At 40.7% G+C, this 19,638-nt stretch overlaps 1 protein-coding gene across 5 annotated transcripts in view; it reads left to right on the top strand.

Annotated features, from left to right (window-relative positions):
• The window catches only part of ALPK1 (alpha kinase 1), a 130,220-nt gene that overhangs the window by 53,492 nt on the left and 57,090 nt on the right, over window positions 1–19,638 (top strand). For 4 of the 5 annotated variants that reach the window (XM_004480864.4, XM_023585320.3, XM_071215055.1 and 1 more), the window contains 2 exons: window positions 4,406–4,585; window positions 8,286–8,440. In XM_004480864.4, the coding sequence (XP_004480921.2) occupies window positions 4,465–4,585; window positions 8,286–8,440 (276 nt within the window). In that variant the 5' untranslated portion in view covers window positions 4,406–4,464. Of the gene's footprint in view, window positions 1–4,353; window positions 4,586–8,285; window positions 8,441–19,638 lie in introns of all 5 variants that reach the window. The other variant, XM_023585319.3, reaches the window with a different exon arrangement.

Raw genomic sequence — 19,638 nt, 5'->3', positions numbered from 1 at the left:
CCAACAAAGATTACAATTGAGTTTTTAGAAAAAATCACGTGTGATACGACTTGTAATGTTAGTTAATATTATATGTATTGATGTCTTATCGCTCTAATTATATTGTAAACTCCTTGACAATACCGACCATCTTTTATACTTTATGCTTCCCCACAGCTGGAAATGCTGCTTGACTGATGTATTATTATAGAGGTGGCAGCTGTAGGTCATGCAATACTTACAATATTTTCTCTGCCTCAACTTCTAGTAAAGATACCATTCAGTGAAAAAGACTCAAATACATATGCCAAAAGAAATGGGGCTTTTTAACAATCCACTCTTTTGCTTATTTCTAACAATAGCTGATTTGTCCATTATCTATAATTTAGCCACTCAACAAAATTCTAGGTCACAAATAGAACTGAGGCATGTATAGGTTGAAAAAAAACCTGGAATATATGAACATGAGGTCATTTAGCTATATGTTTACATATGTGCCCTGGAATGTGTGGTTCTAGCCTCTTTGGGTATCTGATATTATTCTAAAGCCAAATGTATGGTAAGTTACGCTATTTGTTTGCATGTTTGTTTGCCTTGACTGGACTCTTTCTATCTGATTTTTAAGGGAAAAATATTGAAAGAGGCTGTAAAATAAAAAAATCCGTAAGTAATTAAAAACTTGGGAAACTTCAATTATTCATTGTAGAGCTCACACAATGCCAGTGTTAGGGGAGTAAAAATTGATATGCTTTGGAATTGAAAATGAGGCTTTTATACATGAAATTGACCAAAATTTCCAGGGGGACAGTTGCCCGAAGGAACATTTCCTGGGCTCCAGCCTCTGCTCTACTTACCTAACAATGAGCCACATAAGTCTGGACAGATGGTTGGATTCCAAAGTGCTTCTCATGTTTCTTCCTATTGTTTTCATAGATTCTAGAAAGGGGGAAGTGCTATAACTTTCAAAAAGTATACAGAATATCATCAGTCCATTTTAAGGAATCACAAATACTGAAAATTGTCTTTAAAATCTCTTCCTCCTTTTTAGAAACATCTTGTTTAAAATCTGATTGCTTATTGCAGACAGTATGATTTATCTTCCTTACTATTTTTATTGCAAGAAATACAAAATAGAAGATGTATGCATGTCTTTTCCCAGCAGATCTCTTCTCCATTCTCTTTCTCAAAGTATGGCACCATCATCCATCCAGGTTTGAGCTACGGCAAGGCAGGAACCTGGGACTTGTTCTTAACACCATTCATTTCCATCGAGTAACAACACTGAATTTACTTCCTAAACACTTCTCAAAGCTGTCCACTTTTCCATTTCACTAAGACTGCCGACCAGGTCCAAACTCAAACATCCCTCACCTAGATTAGTGCAAGAACTATCTCACTGACCCTCTAATCCACACTCCAGGCAGAACCACAGCCATCTTTTCCAAATGGAAATCTGATGCTGTTCCAGTTGCCACAGATAGTTTCCTGTCACTTTTTGGGTAAAGACAAAGTTCCTTACCAGGCACACAAGATCCTGCACAGCCCCTGCTTACCTCTCCAACTTCACCTCGTGTCAACTTCCTTTTTTCATCTCTAGTTCAACCAACCTGGTCTTCCTTCATTCCCTCTACATTTCCTTCTATATCAGGGCCAGTCCCCAACATTTTACCTTCAAAAATTCCTATTGCTCTTTCAGTGCTTGATTTGGGCATCACATCCTCAGGAAAGCCTCCCTTGACCTGACCTAGCTTTACCCAAATCATCACATCAAGTCCTGTCATTTGCCCTCATAGAACCACATACCTTATCTCTCTTTCACAGCACTTAGACAAAGGGAAAATATTTATGATCCTGTGCATCAGGAATTGGGGTTCCTGTCAGGATACAAAGCAGAGAAATATGTTTAGTAATTAACTTCTAAAATCCAAGCCATTTCTAAAGCACTGAGAAAATATACATAGCAATATTATTCTCAAGGGTTCTCAAAAACAGCTAGGGACTTTTCAATAAATAAATATCAGATATTCTTCAGCAATAGACACCTGGTTTATACTGCTCTTGAGTATGTGCCTTATGAGATGGAAGAATCTTAGCAATTGTTCCAACCAACCCCCTCATAGTACAGATAAAAAGGTGAATTCCAGTAGTCTCAAAAATAGTTAATGAAAGCAAATGAAGTGAAAGCAGTCAACAAATAATAGTGAACAATTATTGTGTCCTATTTTCCTATTTCTAGATCCTCTTTTCATTACTACATTCTGTCTCTCCTTAAACCATTTGCAGAAACAGAACAATTAAATTTACTTTAATATGCCACTATAAAGGAAGATTGCTTCCTACCTTAAGGGGATAATACAGCACCTATAAAGTAGTATTACAAGCCTTTTGGCAAAGGGGTGTTATGCTATTGAAATTACACTACAGTGTACAGCTTTATTTCTTTGTGCAACATCTCTACATAATTCCTTGTTATACCAACCTTTGTATAATCCTATAAGGAAAATAGAATCTTAAATAAGATGAAACTCCTTTTTGCTTTAATTTAGGACTTGAAGAAATGTGTGTCCTGCTCACCCATAGCTCATTCCAGCAGTTTGTTCTTAACCTTCTCAATCACCAAATACCCCACCAGCCTTCTATTGTAGCCAATGTCTTATTTTCTCAGGGAATGATGGGGATGGGATATTGTTGCTGTATGGCCTCTTGTCCACTCTGGTCCACTGGTTAGTTTTCTTCTGGATACAATACCCGAAAGGGATAAGCACATACTACTCTATTTTTGTGGCAACAGTATGAGTTCTGACCAGCATTTACTGTTTGGTTCTTTTATAGAGGCAGGGTAATGGCCAACTAGTGCCACAAAACATTGTGATATATAGACACTTGAGCTAAAAGGGACATTGGAATCCATTTCTCCAACAACCTAATCCATGTAGGAATACTTTCTGAACTATCTCAAACAGTGGAGGGATTTAATTTATGTTTAAATAGTTCTAGAGACTAATTGCTCACTGCTTCACTTAGGCAAATTCTTTCATGTAACAAGAGGTTTATATTCATGAACTAGTGTTTTCAGTATCAACAAAAACATGGTTGTTTTAATGAAACAAATACGTAGCATCCTTTGGTGGTTCTGTTTATGTAAAGTACCTGTGTGGGTGTTTTACAATCCAACACATGTGGAGTACATCAGTCAGGTTAGCATGAGAAACTCACAATTTAGATTGCATGGTTAGCTCATCCTTTATATTCTGTAACTCTTAAGTCATGGAATGGAAAAAAGGGGGAGAAAAAAATGCTTACTTGCCATTAATATTTCAAATTCAAATCAGCCTTTTAAAGTGAGACCACAACAAATCAGTGCTTCAGCATTTTCAATTATTACTTCATTGCATGGATAAACTCAGAGAAAGAGAGGACGAGAGCCACTCATATATCTGCTATTTTCTTACCTTTCAGACTCTCTTGCTTTGACAATAAATTCTACATGCCCTATAAGACTGTCTAAGCCAGATAGGAATTCCACTATCTATTCTGGTAAAGTAAGAAGCAGGATGTCTGTCTTTATTTTGTTTACAGTGTAAATTATTTAATAAAGGGAAGACAAATGATTTGATAACCAAGTAAATTTTTTCTACTATTTGCCAGGCATTTTTCTTATTTTGATTTTGAAGTTAACCCTAACTGCAGTAGTTCATTACATCATACTCATACTTACATTTAAAAATCCCTCCATTGTATATGTTAAATGGCAATATAATATCTATCCATCCATATGATAGATGCAAAAAATTGGGTTTTCTGGGATACCATTTCTTTATTTTGTTTGGCACCTTGCCTGACAGTGAAGAACTTTAAATTTGATGTCTGTCATTGCCTATCTTGGTCCAAATTATATGATGTTAACTACCATGAAGAACACCGCACAAGGGAAATCATCAGTGGGTTATCAAAATGCTAAACTTCATATTACCATGTGCTTGTGTCTGAATATTAGAAATGTTAGCCAGATGCTTCCTGTAGGCTTCCAGAAAGTGTGGTGCCACTGGGATCCTGAGGCACTGATATGAAGTATGCAGAAGACACATAAATCACAGGGTATATTCATTTCATTTGGCGCCAAGTGATTTCACCGACTTCCTTTTGGGTAACCCAGGGTCTGCAAAAGGACCCTCTCCCTTCTGCTCCCCGATGCCTTCGAGGTCCTGACTATGTAGACCAGGCCCTGCAGTGATTTCACACACTCCCCTAATAAAGTCCTCAGAGGTCGTCATGTATTTTCATGTGTTTACCCTATTATCCCTCCCTGCTTGAGTCTTACAGATAATTGATGATGCTTCAGTTAATCATCTTTCCCCCTCTTTTGTTCACCAGGTACCTCAGCCTTGAAGGGGCTCCTTTATTGAGAATCAATGTCTTCTCCTAGGTAATTGATCACCATAAACCCAGGGACACCCGATTCATCGTCCAGGGAGGGTGATCGTCATGAATAATCAAAAAGCTGTAGCCGAGCTACTGCAAGAGTGCAAGCAAGTGCTGGACCAGTTCTTGTCGGAGGCATCAGATGTGTCAGAGGAGGACAAGAGCAAGGACCAGTGGTGCAGAGGTGAGGTCCTGAAGGGAGACACCAGGGGTGAGCCAGCAGGCTCACACTCCTCTCCACTGCCCTATTTTTCTTCTCTTGGCAGATGACCACCGAGAAATGAGTGGATTTCTAGGGCATGAATGGGACATGGGCTGCTGGCGGACAGGCGGGGAGGAAGCCCACTTTGTTGCAGTGAATTGCTGTCAGTTCTAATTTTAGGCTTCAGTAAACATGAGGCTACAAGAAACAGTTTAGTTCAAAAAGAACAAAGGGTCCAAGTTGGCTGGTGCATGTAAATTTCAATTATTAAAAAAATTGAAGCAACTCCTGAATGGTGGCACATACTTTTTTTCAAACTAAGATTTTGTGCCCCATCAGTTTCCATAGACTTCTACAGTTTCCATAAATATGTCATCTCACCAGTCCAATCTCTCTTGTTTTATAATCATAACACATTTCTCATGCTATATGCAAAATAAATCCACTGATATAAATAAGCAATGACTGCACCAACATCAGGTTTTAAGAAGTTGGCGTTTTGCTCATTTCATAATTTGTGCCATTCATAGTTTTATATAAGTCTTGTTTGGGAAGTTTCAGTCACCAAGTCTGGAAAGTTAAAGCAATTCTTATTTCCATTGTAGGCAGTTTGGGAGAGGCAACCCTCTTTTCTTTGATTTCTTTTTAGCATTCTGATCCTTTTTTTCTCCATTTCTATAAGTGTATACTTTTTACTTCCTTTTAATAGTTTTCTTTGTATTTGCAGTGCTTGGTTTCCCCTTCTAGAAATAAGATCTCCTGTACAAAACGCACACACCCCATCTCCTTTTTTGCTGTTGCTCATTATGTAATGGGAGAAGGTTTGGGGAGAGTCTCTTCCCATGTCCCTGTATAGACACACATTTTTACAGCAGCTCTTTTAGGTGCCTATTCATGTCTTAATTATTTGTAACCTTTCAAGATAATCGACCCCATGTCCAGTCTTTTCACAACCTTAGTGTGTGCTTTCCTTTCTTTACTAGCCAGGTACACCAATGTGTGATTTTGCTTGTTATTGATACATGTGCCAGTCGGTCCAAGACCACGGTCATGCCTGCCAGCCCTGGGCAAGCAATGGCAGGTACTCAGCAGCCCCCGGGTGTTCCATGGTGCTGGTCCTAGTTCTCCTGGGGCCAGTGTTGTTGTGTTCCATTGTTCTACTAATGAGTTTTTCTCTTGTCCTTTTAGTCCATGGGGTCTTGTGTCTCCTCAGCCCAAATTCCTTTAAGCTTTGAGTTCTCCCCAGGGAAGACACTGAACTCCCCTGAATCAGGTAGCATTTTCTTCTTCATTCTTCACCAAATGCCACCGAATAGGAGAAAGAACCAATTTAGTTCCAGCTAAGGCACATCAGGGCTGTAAAATCACTAAATTAGACAGGGCCCTTCAGGTAGGCTGCTGTGGGAAGTAAATGATAGAGTGGTGAGGGTGACTGCACGGGTTGGCTGGATCCCATAGAGCACCCGGGAGGAACCCTCCGACCTGAGCCACTGACAGCCACGCTGCTAACTGATCGTGGCCGCGGTCCCGGGGTGCTCCACCGAGCCCTGGGGTGGTGGGCTGAAATGGGTGCGGTCTGCCCTCGGCACGTGGTTTCCGAGCAGCGCCACCTCTGTCGTCAGCCGGGAGTGCTGCGAGGGCGTCTCCGCCCAGGTCACGTCTGGCGGTGGCCAGCCCGGGGACTCGAATCCGAGCACGGCTGTTTTTATTCCCTTCCCTCCTCCTCTCAACCCCACCCTATCCCCTCAAAAATTGTCCTTGTCGGCCTGGGTGAATAAACCTAACAACTTCTCAGAGATGGAAAAGGAACCGAAATCCAGACAAGGGATGCTTTCTTTACTCTCATCTTTCCTCTTCTCCACGGGCCCCTCCCTGTCCTGAGATGGTCCTTAGGGAAAGGGTGGCGTGGAGAAGGCAAGAATGTTATAAAGAATAGATTTCCTTCATTATTAGGAAGAAACTGGAAAATGTTTAAACCGTTTAGTCCCAAAGTATGGCAAAATTCTATGAACCCAGAAATCACATTTCTGTTGTCAGTTGACTACTCACGGCTAGAAGGTCCATAAAAATTTATCACGCATATTAGGAGCTTTTGATTGAAAAGGAGTGCTTTCAGTAAGTATGCCAGCTGGGAGAGAGTGTAAACTACAGCAGAACTAAAATCCATGCTGTGGAGCAGTCCTCCAAAATGTACTCATCAAATGCAATGCCTGTACCACACTAATGAAGGAAGTTGTCTACCTGTGAGGAGTGGGGGGTGTGGGGAGTGAGGTATATGGGAACCTCTTATATTTTTTAATATAACATTTTGTGGGATTTATGTATCTTTAAAAAATAATAATAATTAAAAAAAAATTTTTTTAAGTATGCCAGGACGACCAGCGGGGCAAAAAAACTGAATCGACATCCTACTCATGGGCTGCTAAGAAATGTCCTTTAAGAAATTTTCTGTATGCATCCATTGTAAACATGTCAGAAGTTGAAACTATGTCAGTGGCAGTAAGAGGACAAGGCTTTCCGGGAGAATGTGCCCACACAAGCCCTAACCCCATGACTCTGCTTTTGTCGGGGAAGTGCTGTCACCTAGGAGGTGCTCAGAAGTACTCCGTGGCTGGATGGGGAGGTAGGGAGGGTGATAATTTCAGCATGATACTTGTAAATCATCCTTAGTAATCAGTTCGGTTCATTCCCTGGCATGGCCCATCTGATGTGCCCTCAGTGCCAAGTTTACAAAAGTGCAAGACAAATATCTAGAGACTTATAGTCATATATGCAGGTCCACAGTGCCTTATTCAGAACTCTGGAGGTCATGTGGATTTCAGATTTCAGAATTTTTCAAATGTTCAGAAAATATAGAGCACATACTGATGCATGTATCATATGTTACATTCACTCCAGCAAAGTCTAGGGTAGTACCTATAATCAAACACATTAAAATTTTTGCAACAAAACTTTCAAATAATCATACTAGATAGGATAAACAGGGCTATAATCAGTCTCTGATCACTTCACGTCTGGTTTTGGTGCTAAACTTAAGAAAAAAAATTTCAATTTCCAGAGCTTTTTGGGTTTCCAAAATTTGGAAAGGGGATTGTGGACCTGTGTAAGTATGCCTGGTGCCAGGAACAGGCTTAACATATCCACTAAGGGGAAATTGGGCAGTTTCTACAATGAATTAGTACCATTTCAGATCTCATTTGTGTGTTTTTCAGATTCATTTTCTCTGTGCAAAAGTAGTCCATAGGGAAAGTATGAGATGAGGTGAAGTCTTGGAGGAGCAAAAAAAAGGGCTATACAAATTGACTCTGCATTGTCCAGCTGCTGCCAGTCCAAAATACCATTCCATCCCAGGCCCTTTCTCATTTTACAGGGAAAATAATATTGCTTTCATTCCTTTCTCTGATTCTTCATGCAGGGATAGTCACTGAAGTGCCTTACTTCCTGCTAAAAACCTTTTTTAATGCCTGACTACCCCAATTTACCTGTAGGGCAAAGTAGACCAGGGCCACCCCTGACAAATAGCTCCTTGCTATTATTCTTTGAGTCAGAACCAACGGCTTAGACCAGCCGGCAAGAAGTAAGGAACATTTTTTTTGCATCCGAGGTGCTTCATCATAACATTGGTTGCTCAACAGCCTTTTCTTTGACTGCAATTTCCTTACCTGAACTCTGACCTTTGCAGCTTCACTCCCCAGCGAGTTAAGGAGCCTGATCCAGGAGGCAAAGGAAATGAAGTGGCCCTTCGTGCCTGAAAAGTGGCAGTACAAACAAGCCGTGGGCCCAGAGGACAAAACAAACCTGCAGGATGTGATTGGCGCCGGGCTGCAGCCGTTACTGGTAGGAAGAGCCGTGCCCCTGTCCCCCTGACATCCCCACGTGAGGCATTTAGACTCTAAGTGGTCTGGTGGATTACATTTCTTTGAAGCACAAGGCAGCTCCCTTCCCTTATGATCAGCTCTGCCAGACTGACTAATGTGGGGCAAGTAGCTGTTCGAAGGGGCTCGCTTGCCCAGAAGACCTTCTGGTGGAAAGCCAAACCCAGTAAAAGTGAAGAAGGGTGGCTAAAGCGAAGCCCATCATCCTGAAACACTTAGGTGCGGTTGATGGACCAGAAGCATTGGTTTTGATCCCACCATGCCTCGTGGAGTTTTTATCCTGAAATACTGCTTCCTAATGTTGGGTAGAGGGAAAAAAATTAATTCATTGCCGTTCCGACCCCGTGAGTTTCTGTCTAAGCTTCCCTTCCCTGGGCACCCCCTGGGGTCCTGTTTGCTCCTTTTCTTCTCATCATTAAGGATGTCCAGGAAGCATCAAGTCAAGTGGTCATGTGCTTATCCTTAAACTAGTTTATTGGCAATTAATCTCTCTTGTTCCTCTACCCCAGAGAGCAGAGAGCCCCAAGTAAAACATGCGAACTCAGATTTGGTCTCAGAATTCAGGCTTAGGTTCCAGGGATGCTACAAGAAGTGCTATTTTCCTTTTGCAGAGCATTGCTTTTTTTACCCACGTTCTCTCAATGATTGTCAGGGAAGAAAATCTCCTCACTTATATGTGCTTTTTCTCATGTAAAAATGTATTTGTAGAAGCAATAACAGTATCCTAACATTTTTATTTTATCTGTTTATTTGTGATTGTGTTTGGGCCATTCCAAAATAAATGTACAGATCTTGTCTTTGTCTTTCAAAGGGCAAGAAACCTAGGAGAGAAAGCCTGCTCTAGATAACATAGCAGCATCTTTAAAGACTTAATAGAAACAGTAACCCCTATCTCTTCCATCCTCCAAACAAACACACAAAACAGGTTAAACAGACTAGAGATTGCAGGCCAAGAAAAGTGAATATTTGGGAAAAATGCAGTGGTGAGCCAGGGCTTTAAATAAGTATGCTTGGTGTTAGTGGGGAAGTGGAATGGAACAGTAACTATGATTTATATATCATTGTAAACTTTACAAAGCCCTTTCTCATGCACTGTCTCATTTAATTCTCAAAATAACTCTGCAGTGATCATCACCGTTAACATTACGATTTTACAAATGAGAAAATTAAGGTGCAGGGAGATTAATTGCCCAAGAAACAGACCAGTAAGTGGTAGACTTGTGACTCCCAGTCCATCCTCCGACTGCAGTTCTCCCACTGGAAGACCCAAGTGCAGAACTTGAAAGCACTGGTAGAAGCCCTAAGACTTGCTTACTCTCAAGCAGGCTTCAGGCTGTCTGCTAGTACTTCTGCAATGCTGGAAATGTTCTATATCTGCACTGTCCAATACATTGGGCCCTGGCCACATATGGCTATTGAGCAGTTGAAATGTAGCTGGTGTGACTGAGGAAGTGAATTTTAGTTTTATTTAATTTTAATGTATTTGTATTTAAATAGCTACATGTGGTGGGGCAATCATGTGATTGGACAGTGCAGCCCCTACGCAGTGGCTTCTCTACATGAGGTCCCTAGGAAACAGCACCAAGCATCACCTGGGAACCTGTTAGAAATGCAAATTCTTGGGCCCCACCCAAGACTTACTGAATCAGAAATTCTGGCGGTGGCAAGGGAGCACCCTCCAGATGATTTTCACCAATGCTTAAGTTTGAGAACCACTACTTCAAAGAGAATTGTAGGATGGTGAGCACGGGGAAACCATCACCTGACAAGAGATTTGAGTAGAGAAGGGACAAAAGAAGGAAGCAGGGCCTTGAGAAGATGGTTGAGGAGGCAACTGCTGTTTGGAGATGGCAGGGGATCAATTAGAAAAGACATTCCTTTTCCATCAATTCAAGGAACTGTTGTTTAGACTGGAGCCACTTCTGAAGGGCCAATGGCCACTTCATTTGCTTGGAGAGTCCTTCTGAGATCCAGCCAGTGGCATGTAAAACTTTACAAAGATTCCAAGTAAGGTGAGAGCAGAATAGCCTCACAGAGGGAATGATCCCCAGTTTGACCTTTGGGGCTTAGAAAGTTTACCTGAATTTCAACCACAGGCTGAGGGAATGAGACGCAACTCATCCCTAAGGCCAGAGTTTCACTCCTCTACTTCCATTCCGCAATCACCAGATCCCCCTCCCCGCATTTATTTAAAGCTGGCAGTGACATTAGTTGTACAAATGAAGATGGTATTTTTTAAAAAGTCAGATCTCATTGCATTTGGGAGTTAATGTGAGTTTGGATACAAGCGTCTCATAACTGTTAGACTGTTTTAAGCGTCTGTAATTTTTCCCACTAGCCTTCTATATAATCACCAAGACTTCAAAATTAGGGAAATAGAGGCATAAAACATTTAAGAAGTTTATGTCCAGCTCATAAGGTCACTTAGTGGTAACACTAAGAATCAGTCTATTAGGCCTTCTTTAGCCCCTATTTAATCTGGGAGGTTTTTGAGCTCTGAGCAGCATTTTTTTTCGCTTACCCAGTCAGCTATAAATTAAGTGACCACACCTCCTCACGACTTTTAGGATGCTTTCCTATTGTGTGAGACCCCACGTGCACAATTGCTGAATCACTCTGTTTTGTAAATACAGGGCACTATAGCACCCTATGAGTCAAGCTCTTCCAACCCCATGCTACTTTTAATACCTTAGCTTGTAAAAAGTAGCTCTTAAGTAAACAGCATGATTTGCTTTTGCCCACTATGCTGTTAGTTTCAACAGTAGACTTTACTGAAACTGGATGTATATGTTTTAATATCAATTAATAGTAAGATTCCATTCTTACAAGATAGGTAAATGCTTCTGTTTATCTTTTCAATTCTCTTATCTCTTACAATTCTTCAAAAATCTAAACTTTCCATGATATTTTATATTGAAATGAATCCTTCCCATAAAAGTTTCCCCACCATTTTTAAAACTAGCGTTACACTTAGAGTATAAACTGTGTCTTTGTTTTAACTCCACAGATAACAAAGTTAAGCATAGAATACTTAAGAAAAAGACAAATCATACATACTGTTTTCTACCATGCATGAGTCGGTAAAATAAAGGGCCATTTATATTTTTTACTCTCTTAGGCAGAACTTAATTAGGAAAAATTATGTTTCGTGTTTTACTTTCTGTTCTCCACTGCTTTCCCATTCCCTCCTCCCCATACTTCCCCTCTTCCTCCACCCCCACCCCCTGCCCCATCCTTTTTCCTTTGGTGTGTGGCCACAGACAGAAATTTATGGCAGGGGCCAACCTCTTTTACACTCCACACAAAGCTTGCTGACTTGAGAGAGTTTGTCCGCTCTCTCCCAGAAAAAACACCTGCAGTACGCTCCCCAAGGAACCTGGAGAGATGGGAGATTAATGTGGCTGTAATAGCTGAGCAGTGTTTTTGGTATTATGCCCTCTCCCCAGGTAGATGGGTCTTTTCCGAGATGATACCAATTATTTATTGCTGAAACATCTGTTGATAACTGCAGCTGCCCTTGTGAAACAAAGCGTATCATGGGGTCATAGGCTAAAGGGACCTAAAATCCTACCTCATGCTAGTTTTAGACTATTCAGCAACACCCTCAAGTCCATGGGTTACCATCATCTTTAATGTCTCATCGTGCCATAGAAAATACTTTGTAAACACTGCACTGCCCTGCCCTTCAGGCTTTGAAGTATTATTTCATCTTCATTGGTAATTTATATTCCAGTGCCATTGTACTGTGGGAAAAAGAGGGGGAACCTTTTTTGTTTTCCATTTAATTGTATATCGCCTGACACTTTGACCTGTATTATTAGTATTAGTCAGAAAAAGGATTTTCTCCCTCTCTTATTTAAAAATAAAATTTCAAGGGAAAGTAAGCGCTCCTTCAGCTCTTTTCACTCAAAACAATGTTTACACTCTGAGAGGGAAAGATGAAAAGCATGAGCAACTTTTTTCAAGTGTTGGAGAAGGGCATTTCAGTTTGTGAAAGAGAACAGTAAGGCCCTTATAAATATCATTCAGCAAAACCTTTGATGGATTTTTCAAAAAGTATTGAAGGCATTTAGCATTAGCTTCTCTTTCGCTCGGTTTGGGGCTGCTTGCAGTAGGCGTCTGACTAGTAGCCCGTCCTTGTTTCTGCAGCATCAGGGAATAAAAACACCTGCTTCAACACGGACACCACCTTTTGTAATATTCTCAGTAACTTTCGGTTTTACAAAAAAAATTTTTTTCTATACCATTTTTAAAATCGGAAAAAGAAAGTTTGTGAAAAAGGAGCTGAAGGTCAAATTTGGATTTGCATGTCTGTGTCAGCTGGAGGCTGAATTATTGGGACAGACTCTGGTTAGGAACATTCTCTGCACAAGTTTGGGGGTCCTGCCACTGGTGGCAGTCGCCTTCTCCCTGCTTCTGTTGCTGTGGTAGAAGGGATCCTGTGCCAAGTCAGCCCGAAATTCAGTGTGATGCCCCTTCAGGGAGACACAGGGTGATTCTTATAGATTGACTAAAGTCCAGTCCAAGGAGGTAATGTGAGGATTTTTTTTTCCCATTTCATTTTCAACCCTATAACCATGAAAATGGATAACATGATCCTGTATGCTGCAAACAATGTTAAAATTATCTGTGCTACTTGCAGTGATTTAGCAATAGGCAAAAAAAAAAAAAAAGTTTTCTTATGTTATCTTGTATGGAAAACTTCTGTGGATGAATACAGATTGCTAAATTTAACTTCCAGAATTTTTTTTCTAATATGCCTCTTTGGATAATCTTGGTGATTTCAACCTGCGGATATTTTTATTTTTGAACTACTTAAAATACTAAAAAGTCAAGAATTAAAGCATAAATAGTTATGGATATATAAGACCCTTCTTTACAAGATAGCAGTGAGTTGCTTTAAAAAAAAAATCTCACGTGATTAACTCTGGTGCAGAGAGGTGGAGAAGTATATTTAGCAAAAGATAACCAAAGTTTGACTTTACTAGGAAATGAAGTGTTAAGTTGGAGAAAGACAATTGCATGGTATGGGGACTAGGGAAGGGGGAGAAACTCTCAAATGGAACAAAGAAATTTCCTTGGTTTTTAAAAAACCACTATTCCAGGTGCCAATTTTCATATTAGTAATTGTTTTAGTTTCCTTGATTGCTCAAGCAAGAACCACACAAAGGTTGGATTAAACTATGGGAATTTAATGGCTTGCAATTTCAAGGCCAGGAAAAAGCTCATATCAAGGCAGCGTCAAGGCCATGCCGGCGTTGTGGGCTGGCTGCAGGTGACCCTTGGTCCTGGGCTCCTCTCTCTCATGGCAGTACACATGGCAGCGTTACCTGGCCTGGCTTCTTCCTTCTCTTCTGGGTTCTGATGTTCCATTCACCTCCAGCCTCTTGCTCCCAGTGGCTTTCTCGCTTGTCTGTCTGAATTTCATTCTGCTTAAAAAGGACTCCAGTAATAAGATTAAGACCCATCCTGATTTAGTTGGGTCACACCTTCACTAAAGTAACCTCATCAGAAGGTCCTATTTCCAATGGGTTCACACACACAGGAATTAATTAAGTTTAAGAACATGTTTTTCCAGAGTATGTAGCTCCCAACCACCATAGTAAAAGAGAATTTAAAAGCAGAAGTTGGTGCTATTTGTATTATGATTCTTCCAGCAACTGGTTTTCTCAAATGAGTTTTTAATCTTTAGCTATGTGTTTTGTGGCTTTAAGAGCTGAAATATTTTTCATTAGGATGCAAAAAACGAAATGAATAAAAACTGCATTCATTCATTCATTCAACAAATCTTTATTGAAGTGCCAGGCATTTGATAGAGTACTGAGAAAAATGCAAATTAAATAGAAGACCTAATTCACATCCTGGAAGACTTCCACTAGAATGAAGAGCTGGGACAATGTTTGTCAAAGGCTCGCTTATCGGAATGGTTCTTTCCATTTATCGATCACCTTATGGGTGGCAGATGCTTAATATATGTTTTCCCAATTCTCACATTAACCCTAAAAGAGAAGGGTTTTATTCCCATTTCACAATAAAGGAAATTAACACTCAGAGAAGTTAAATCACATGTTCAAGGTCACAATTTAAACTCCTCATCTCTTGATCTTCGATGCTCTATCCAAGGACAGCAGCCTTTCTCAAAATTTTTATAAACACAGCCAGGCCTCTTGATGAAATATAAGGTGATCAGCAGCTTCTCCCAAACACAATAGTCAACTGAACAAGCCAATAAATAAACAAATGCACAATAATAATGATGTAAAAGTTATGTATGAAATGGCATTAAATCATCCTTAAGGACTAACCTATGAAACTTGACAATAACTAAAAGATTGGTGATACCATTGGGTTGACTCATACAAATTGAAATCAAACTGAGGTTATATCATGAATTTACCCTCCTCCCCCAACCCCCCCCCAAAAAAAGCCAACATATCTTATTGAATATTTACCAGGTATTGAGTTAAGTACAGGGATTCAAAGATGGTATTATGTAAAAATGTGTAAGTCATATTTGTGATAGAAGAGATATGATATAAACTCAGGAGACAAGAGTGGCTGATTCTGCCTGGGAGGATCAGTGTCAAAGGTACAATCCCAGAGGAGGAACAACTGGAAAGTGCTCTAAAGATAAGAAGGAATTTTCTGGGTAGAGAAATGGGAAAAGAAGAGTCTTCCAGACAAAGGTAAGCATTGAGCAAAAGCATATTACATTGGAAAAACTTCATTGAGTCCAGTGTGGCTGGTGCCAAGCACATTACAAGAGAAGACTCAGGAAAATTTCAGATTATGATTCTGAAAACCTTAGTTTGATATACTAAGAAGGTGGGACCATTTTCCTGGCCTTTGAAGAGTTATTTTAAGAAGCAAAGTGATAAATTTATTTTTAAAAATATTGGATTCAGTGAAGGAGGAATGAGAAGGAAAAAAAGCAGTTATGTGAATATTACAATATCTGGGAGGGGCTGGGTTAGCAGTCAGGGACCCACACCCCTAGGTTTTGAATATGCCAGCTTTGACAGTGTCGAAATACTTATGTAGTAGCTGGTAAATAGCCACTTCTCAGAAGCTCCTGATCCCCCTTCCCTTTTCCTGACTTATCTAGAACCCTCTGGACCTCTTCATGATCCAAAAACTAAAGGTTTAACACCTGGCTCAGAAAGGACCCTGCTTCATCCAAATGATTGTTATCCTTGAGGCTTTAACAATTGTTAAATATTTTTATATCCTCTCCTATATAGTGGCCTGATCTAGATTAGCAGATCAGGGAAATGGAGAGTTAGGAATGGGTCGGATCTACTTGTTAGAGAGAAAAAAAACAGCATGTGTTGAGAGGGCACTGATGACAGGTTTTCACCCTTACTTATGTATTAGCCAGAAAAGGGGTGCTGGTGCAAAATACCAGAAATCTGTTGGCTTTTATAAAGGGTATTTATTAGAGGTAGAAGCTTACAGTTACCAGGCCATAAAGCATAAGTTACTTCCCTCACCAAAGTCTATTTGGAGCAAGATGGCTGCCGCCGTCTGCGAGGGTTCAGGCTTCCTGGGTTCCTGTCTTCCTGAGGCTCATTTCTCTCCAAGTTTAGCTGCTCTGCTTTCTCCCCAGGGCCAACTGTAGAGTATCAGGTGAACAGCTCATCTCTCTTCCTAAGGCCTCTGCCTGTGTTTAATGGAGACTTCTCTCCTTCCTCAAGTATATGCTTCTCTGTGTGTTTACTTCCCCAGCTCCAGGATCAAAACCCCAACTAACTCACATTTTCTCTGTGAGTCCCCACCCACCAAGAGGCAGGGACGCAATGTCCTACTGACGTGGCAAAACCTTAATCATTAAATCGTTAATCAAGTGAAAGTGAAACCCCTGAATCCAATATAATCTAATATGCCCAGAGGGACAAACTAGTTTACAAACATAATCCAATATCTATTTTTGAAATCCATAAACAATATCAAACCACCACAACTTACTAGAAGGACGGCGAAGCCATTTCTTGAGGTAGAGATCACAGGAAGAGAAGCAGGTGTGCCTCCACGTGTTTTCTCCCCTTGGATGTCTTACAGGAACCTGAAACTCATGGTCATCCTCTGAATGACCCCCAGATAGGTCTTCTTCCAGGGTCCACTGAGGGCACCCCCAGTTAACCACCAGCACAAGCTGGAAATTTTAGTTATTCTTATTACCTTTCTCTCCTTTGCCTGCCGTATACACTCTACCACCAAGTCCAGTCAGTTTTATTTCCTCAATATCTTCTCCAAATCATCTCCACCACTGTACAAGTTGTCCAAGTTGCATATCATCCGTCATCTGGGCTCCTGCCATTGCTTCCTGAGTAGTGTCCCACATCCACTCTGCTCCTTCCCTCCACACTCTCTGTCATGCACAAAGTGATCTTGGCTAGCTACAGATCTAGTTACATCACCTCAATATGCTTAAGAAGACAAAACTTTCTTTTAAGCCCTGCAAGGTACAATCTTTCCTTCTCCTGCCCTCGCTGTACCCTCTCTATACCAGGGGGCCTCCTTTCTATCCACACTCTTAATCTTGTTTCTGCTATGCACATGGATGCTTCCCCTTCCTGGAATGCTCCTCTCTCCCCTCTTTGCCTAATTAATTTCCATACATCTCTCAGGTCTCAGCTCTTCAGGGAAACTTTCCCTGAAATCTGTGATTAGATAAAACATTTCCCTATTATAGACTCTCATATGAAATTACTCCATGGTAGAACTTTTCAGAGTTGCAAATTGATATTTGTTGTGGTAGTTCATAGGTCTGTATCCCAGAAAAAAACGTTTTTAAGCTTAATCCTTTTCCATGGCTGTGCACCCATTGTAAAGGAGGACCGTCTGACTAGGTTACTTCAGCCCAATCAGGGTGGGTCTTAATCCTATTACTGGAGACCTTTCTAAGCAGAGTGAAATTCAGGCAGGAAAAAAGCCAATGGAAGTAAGAACCTGAGTGTGGGCTATGATGTGGACCATTGACCATGAGGTGCAGCGGTGCTCAGAGATGTATTCACCAAATGCAATGAATGTCTCATGTTGATGGAGGAGATTGTTGCTATGGGAGGAGGAGTGGGGTGAGGGGGGTGGGGGGTATATGGGGACCCCATATTTTTTTAATGTAATATTAAAAAAATAAAGACAAAAAAAAAACAAAAACAGAACCTGGAAGAGAAGCGAGAGGCCACCTTCTTGGTGGCCTTGCCATGTGACAAGCTAAGGACCAAGGCTCACCAACAGACAGCCTCAGAAATCCACAGTCTCCACAGTCTTTGGGAAGAAAGCCTCGCCTTGATGGCATTTTGATTTGGACTTTTTTCCTCAGCCTCAAACTGTGAGTGAATAAATTCCCATTGTTTAACCAGAACCATTTCATGGTATTTGCTTGAACAGCCCAGGAAAGGAAAATATTTGTATGTGGGATTTTTTTTTACCCGTTCCTCTTCCCTACTGGCTACAAGCTCGATGAAGACAGAGGCCTTTTCTGAGTTCACCGTTATATTCCTGATACCTAGAATAGCAAATCTCCTATAAATACCTCTTACTTGAATAAATGATTGAATAGATGAATGAATGAATGAAAAGATATAAGATGTGTAATATTTGGAAAACATTGCATTTGATATGCGTGTGCAGTGGCGTAGGAATGATGGGGTCCTGTGTGTGGCCCACAGGCAGACGGTTGGCTGGGCCGTGGTCAAGGGGATAAGGACCACAGATCTCTTAGGAATAGAAGGCACTTAAGTAAATGCCTTAAGTGCTTCCTGAAAAAGAAAATGAAATGACACCTGAAGAAGGTAATTTTCTCTGCTGTGTATTATATTGAGTGGGAGATCATGTGTTCAGGGAGTACACTGAGCTGCTGAGGAAAGAATACTCTTGTAAGGGTCAAGTAAATGTTAGGCTTGAGGGAAGTAGAGGGATATTTGGGAGCCAATACTGAAGAATAACCTAAGGAATGTGGTAATCAATGGGATGAGGTAGCTTGAGGTGGAAAAGCATTATTTTTTCCCAAATATTCACTGTTGCCACAGGACTTTCAGTGCTGTCCTCTGAAAGAAATATACCTTCCCATGCTTTTATCTGGCTTAGACACATGACTTGAACTAGCTAATGAAATGTGACTGCAAGTGACATATGCCAGTCCCAAGCAGAAGCTTTAAAAGTCATTTGTATGGCTCAGCAATTGGAAATTTTTCTTTGCCCCATGTGCAAGACAGGGCTCCCCCCTCAGCCAGGATCCTAGAAAGGGCAAGACACAGGAAGCAGAGCCTCAAAGTTGTTGCTAAACTATAGTTAATATGAAATGTGAACTAAAAAGAAATCATTGTTAAAAGCACTGAAATTTTAGGGTTGTCACAGTCTTACCAAGTGAAAACTGACTTATGCAAATGTGGTAGATGTTGAATCAAGAAACCTCTCAAATGACTTTAAGATCCTTAGAATGTAGCCTTATGCCTCTATTAAATGAAACAAAACAAAACGTAACAAAAACCTTGTGTTCCCCAAACCACAGTCCATAGCAAGAATAGAATTTGTTCAGCAGAAAATTTCAACAAAAATAGTTTCCAAGAGAAACAAAAATATGTTCTAGTATCCACTGTATTATTTTATCATTAATCAAGCTAAAGGTCCAAGTTGAACTCATCATCTCCCCATACCTTCTCCCTCCACCAACCAAATCTTGACCTCCTCCAGTTATCACCATATCAGCAGATTGTCCCACAAGCTACTCAGTTACCCAAATAAGAACCTAGAAATAATCTTTCACTCTTTCTCTCCTCCCGCATCCTTCATAGCTCATTGATTACCAAACCTTACTACCTTTCCTCCTAAATTTCTCTCTAATGTATCTTCCTTCCAGGCCTACCGCTACTATACTGGTTCCAACCCTATTATCTTTTTCCTGGATTACATCTTACTTCACTCTCTACCTCTAGTCATGTGCCCAGTATCCTTCAGGATAAGATATGTTATTGTGAAAAAAATTCCAAAATTCCAGTGGCTAAAAGCAATATATTGTATTCTCTCCTCTTGCTCTATGTCCATCTGAGACTAGCGATCCAGGTTGATGGAATCCCTGCCATCATGGCAGGGGGAAGGAAAAATGACACCTTGCTCATGGGCTCTTAAAGACTTCCCTAAGGAAGTGACCGTTAGTCA

This window comes from Dasypus novemcinctus, chromosome 1 (genome assembly GCF_030445035.2).
Source record: "Dasypus novemcinctus isolate mDasNov1 chromosome 1, mDasNov1.1.hap2, whole genome shotgun sequence".
Classification (NCBI taxonomy): domain Eukaryota; kingdom Metazoa; phylum Chordata; class Mammalia; order Cingulata; family Dasypodidae; genus Dasypus; species Dasypus novemcinctus.
The sequence above is the reverse complement of the archived record's forward strand: the minus strand, read 5'-3'. Positions and strand labels throughout refer to the sequence as shown.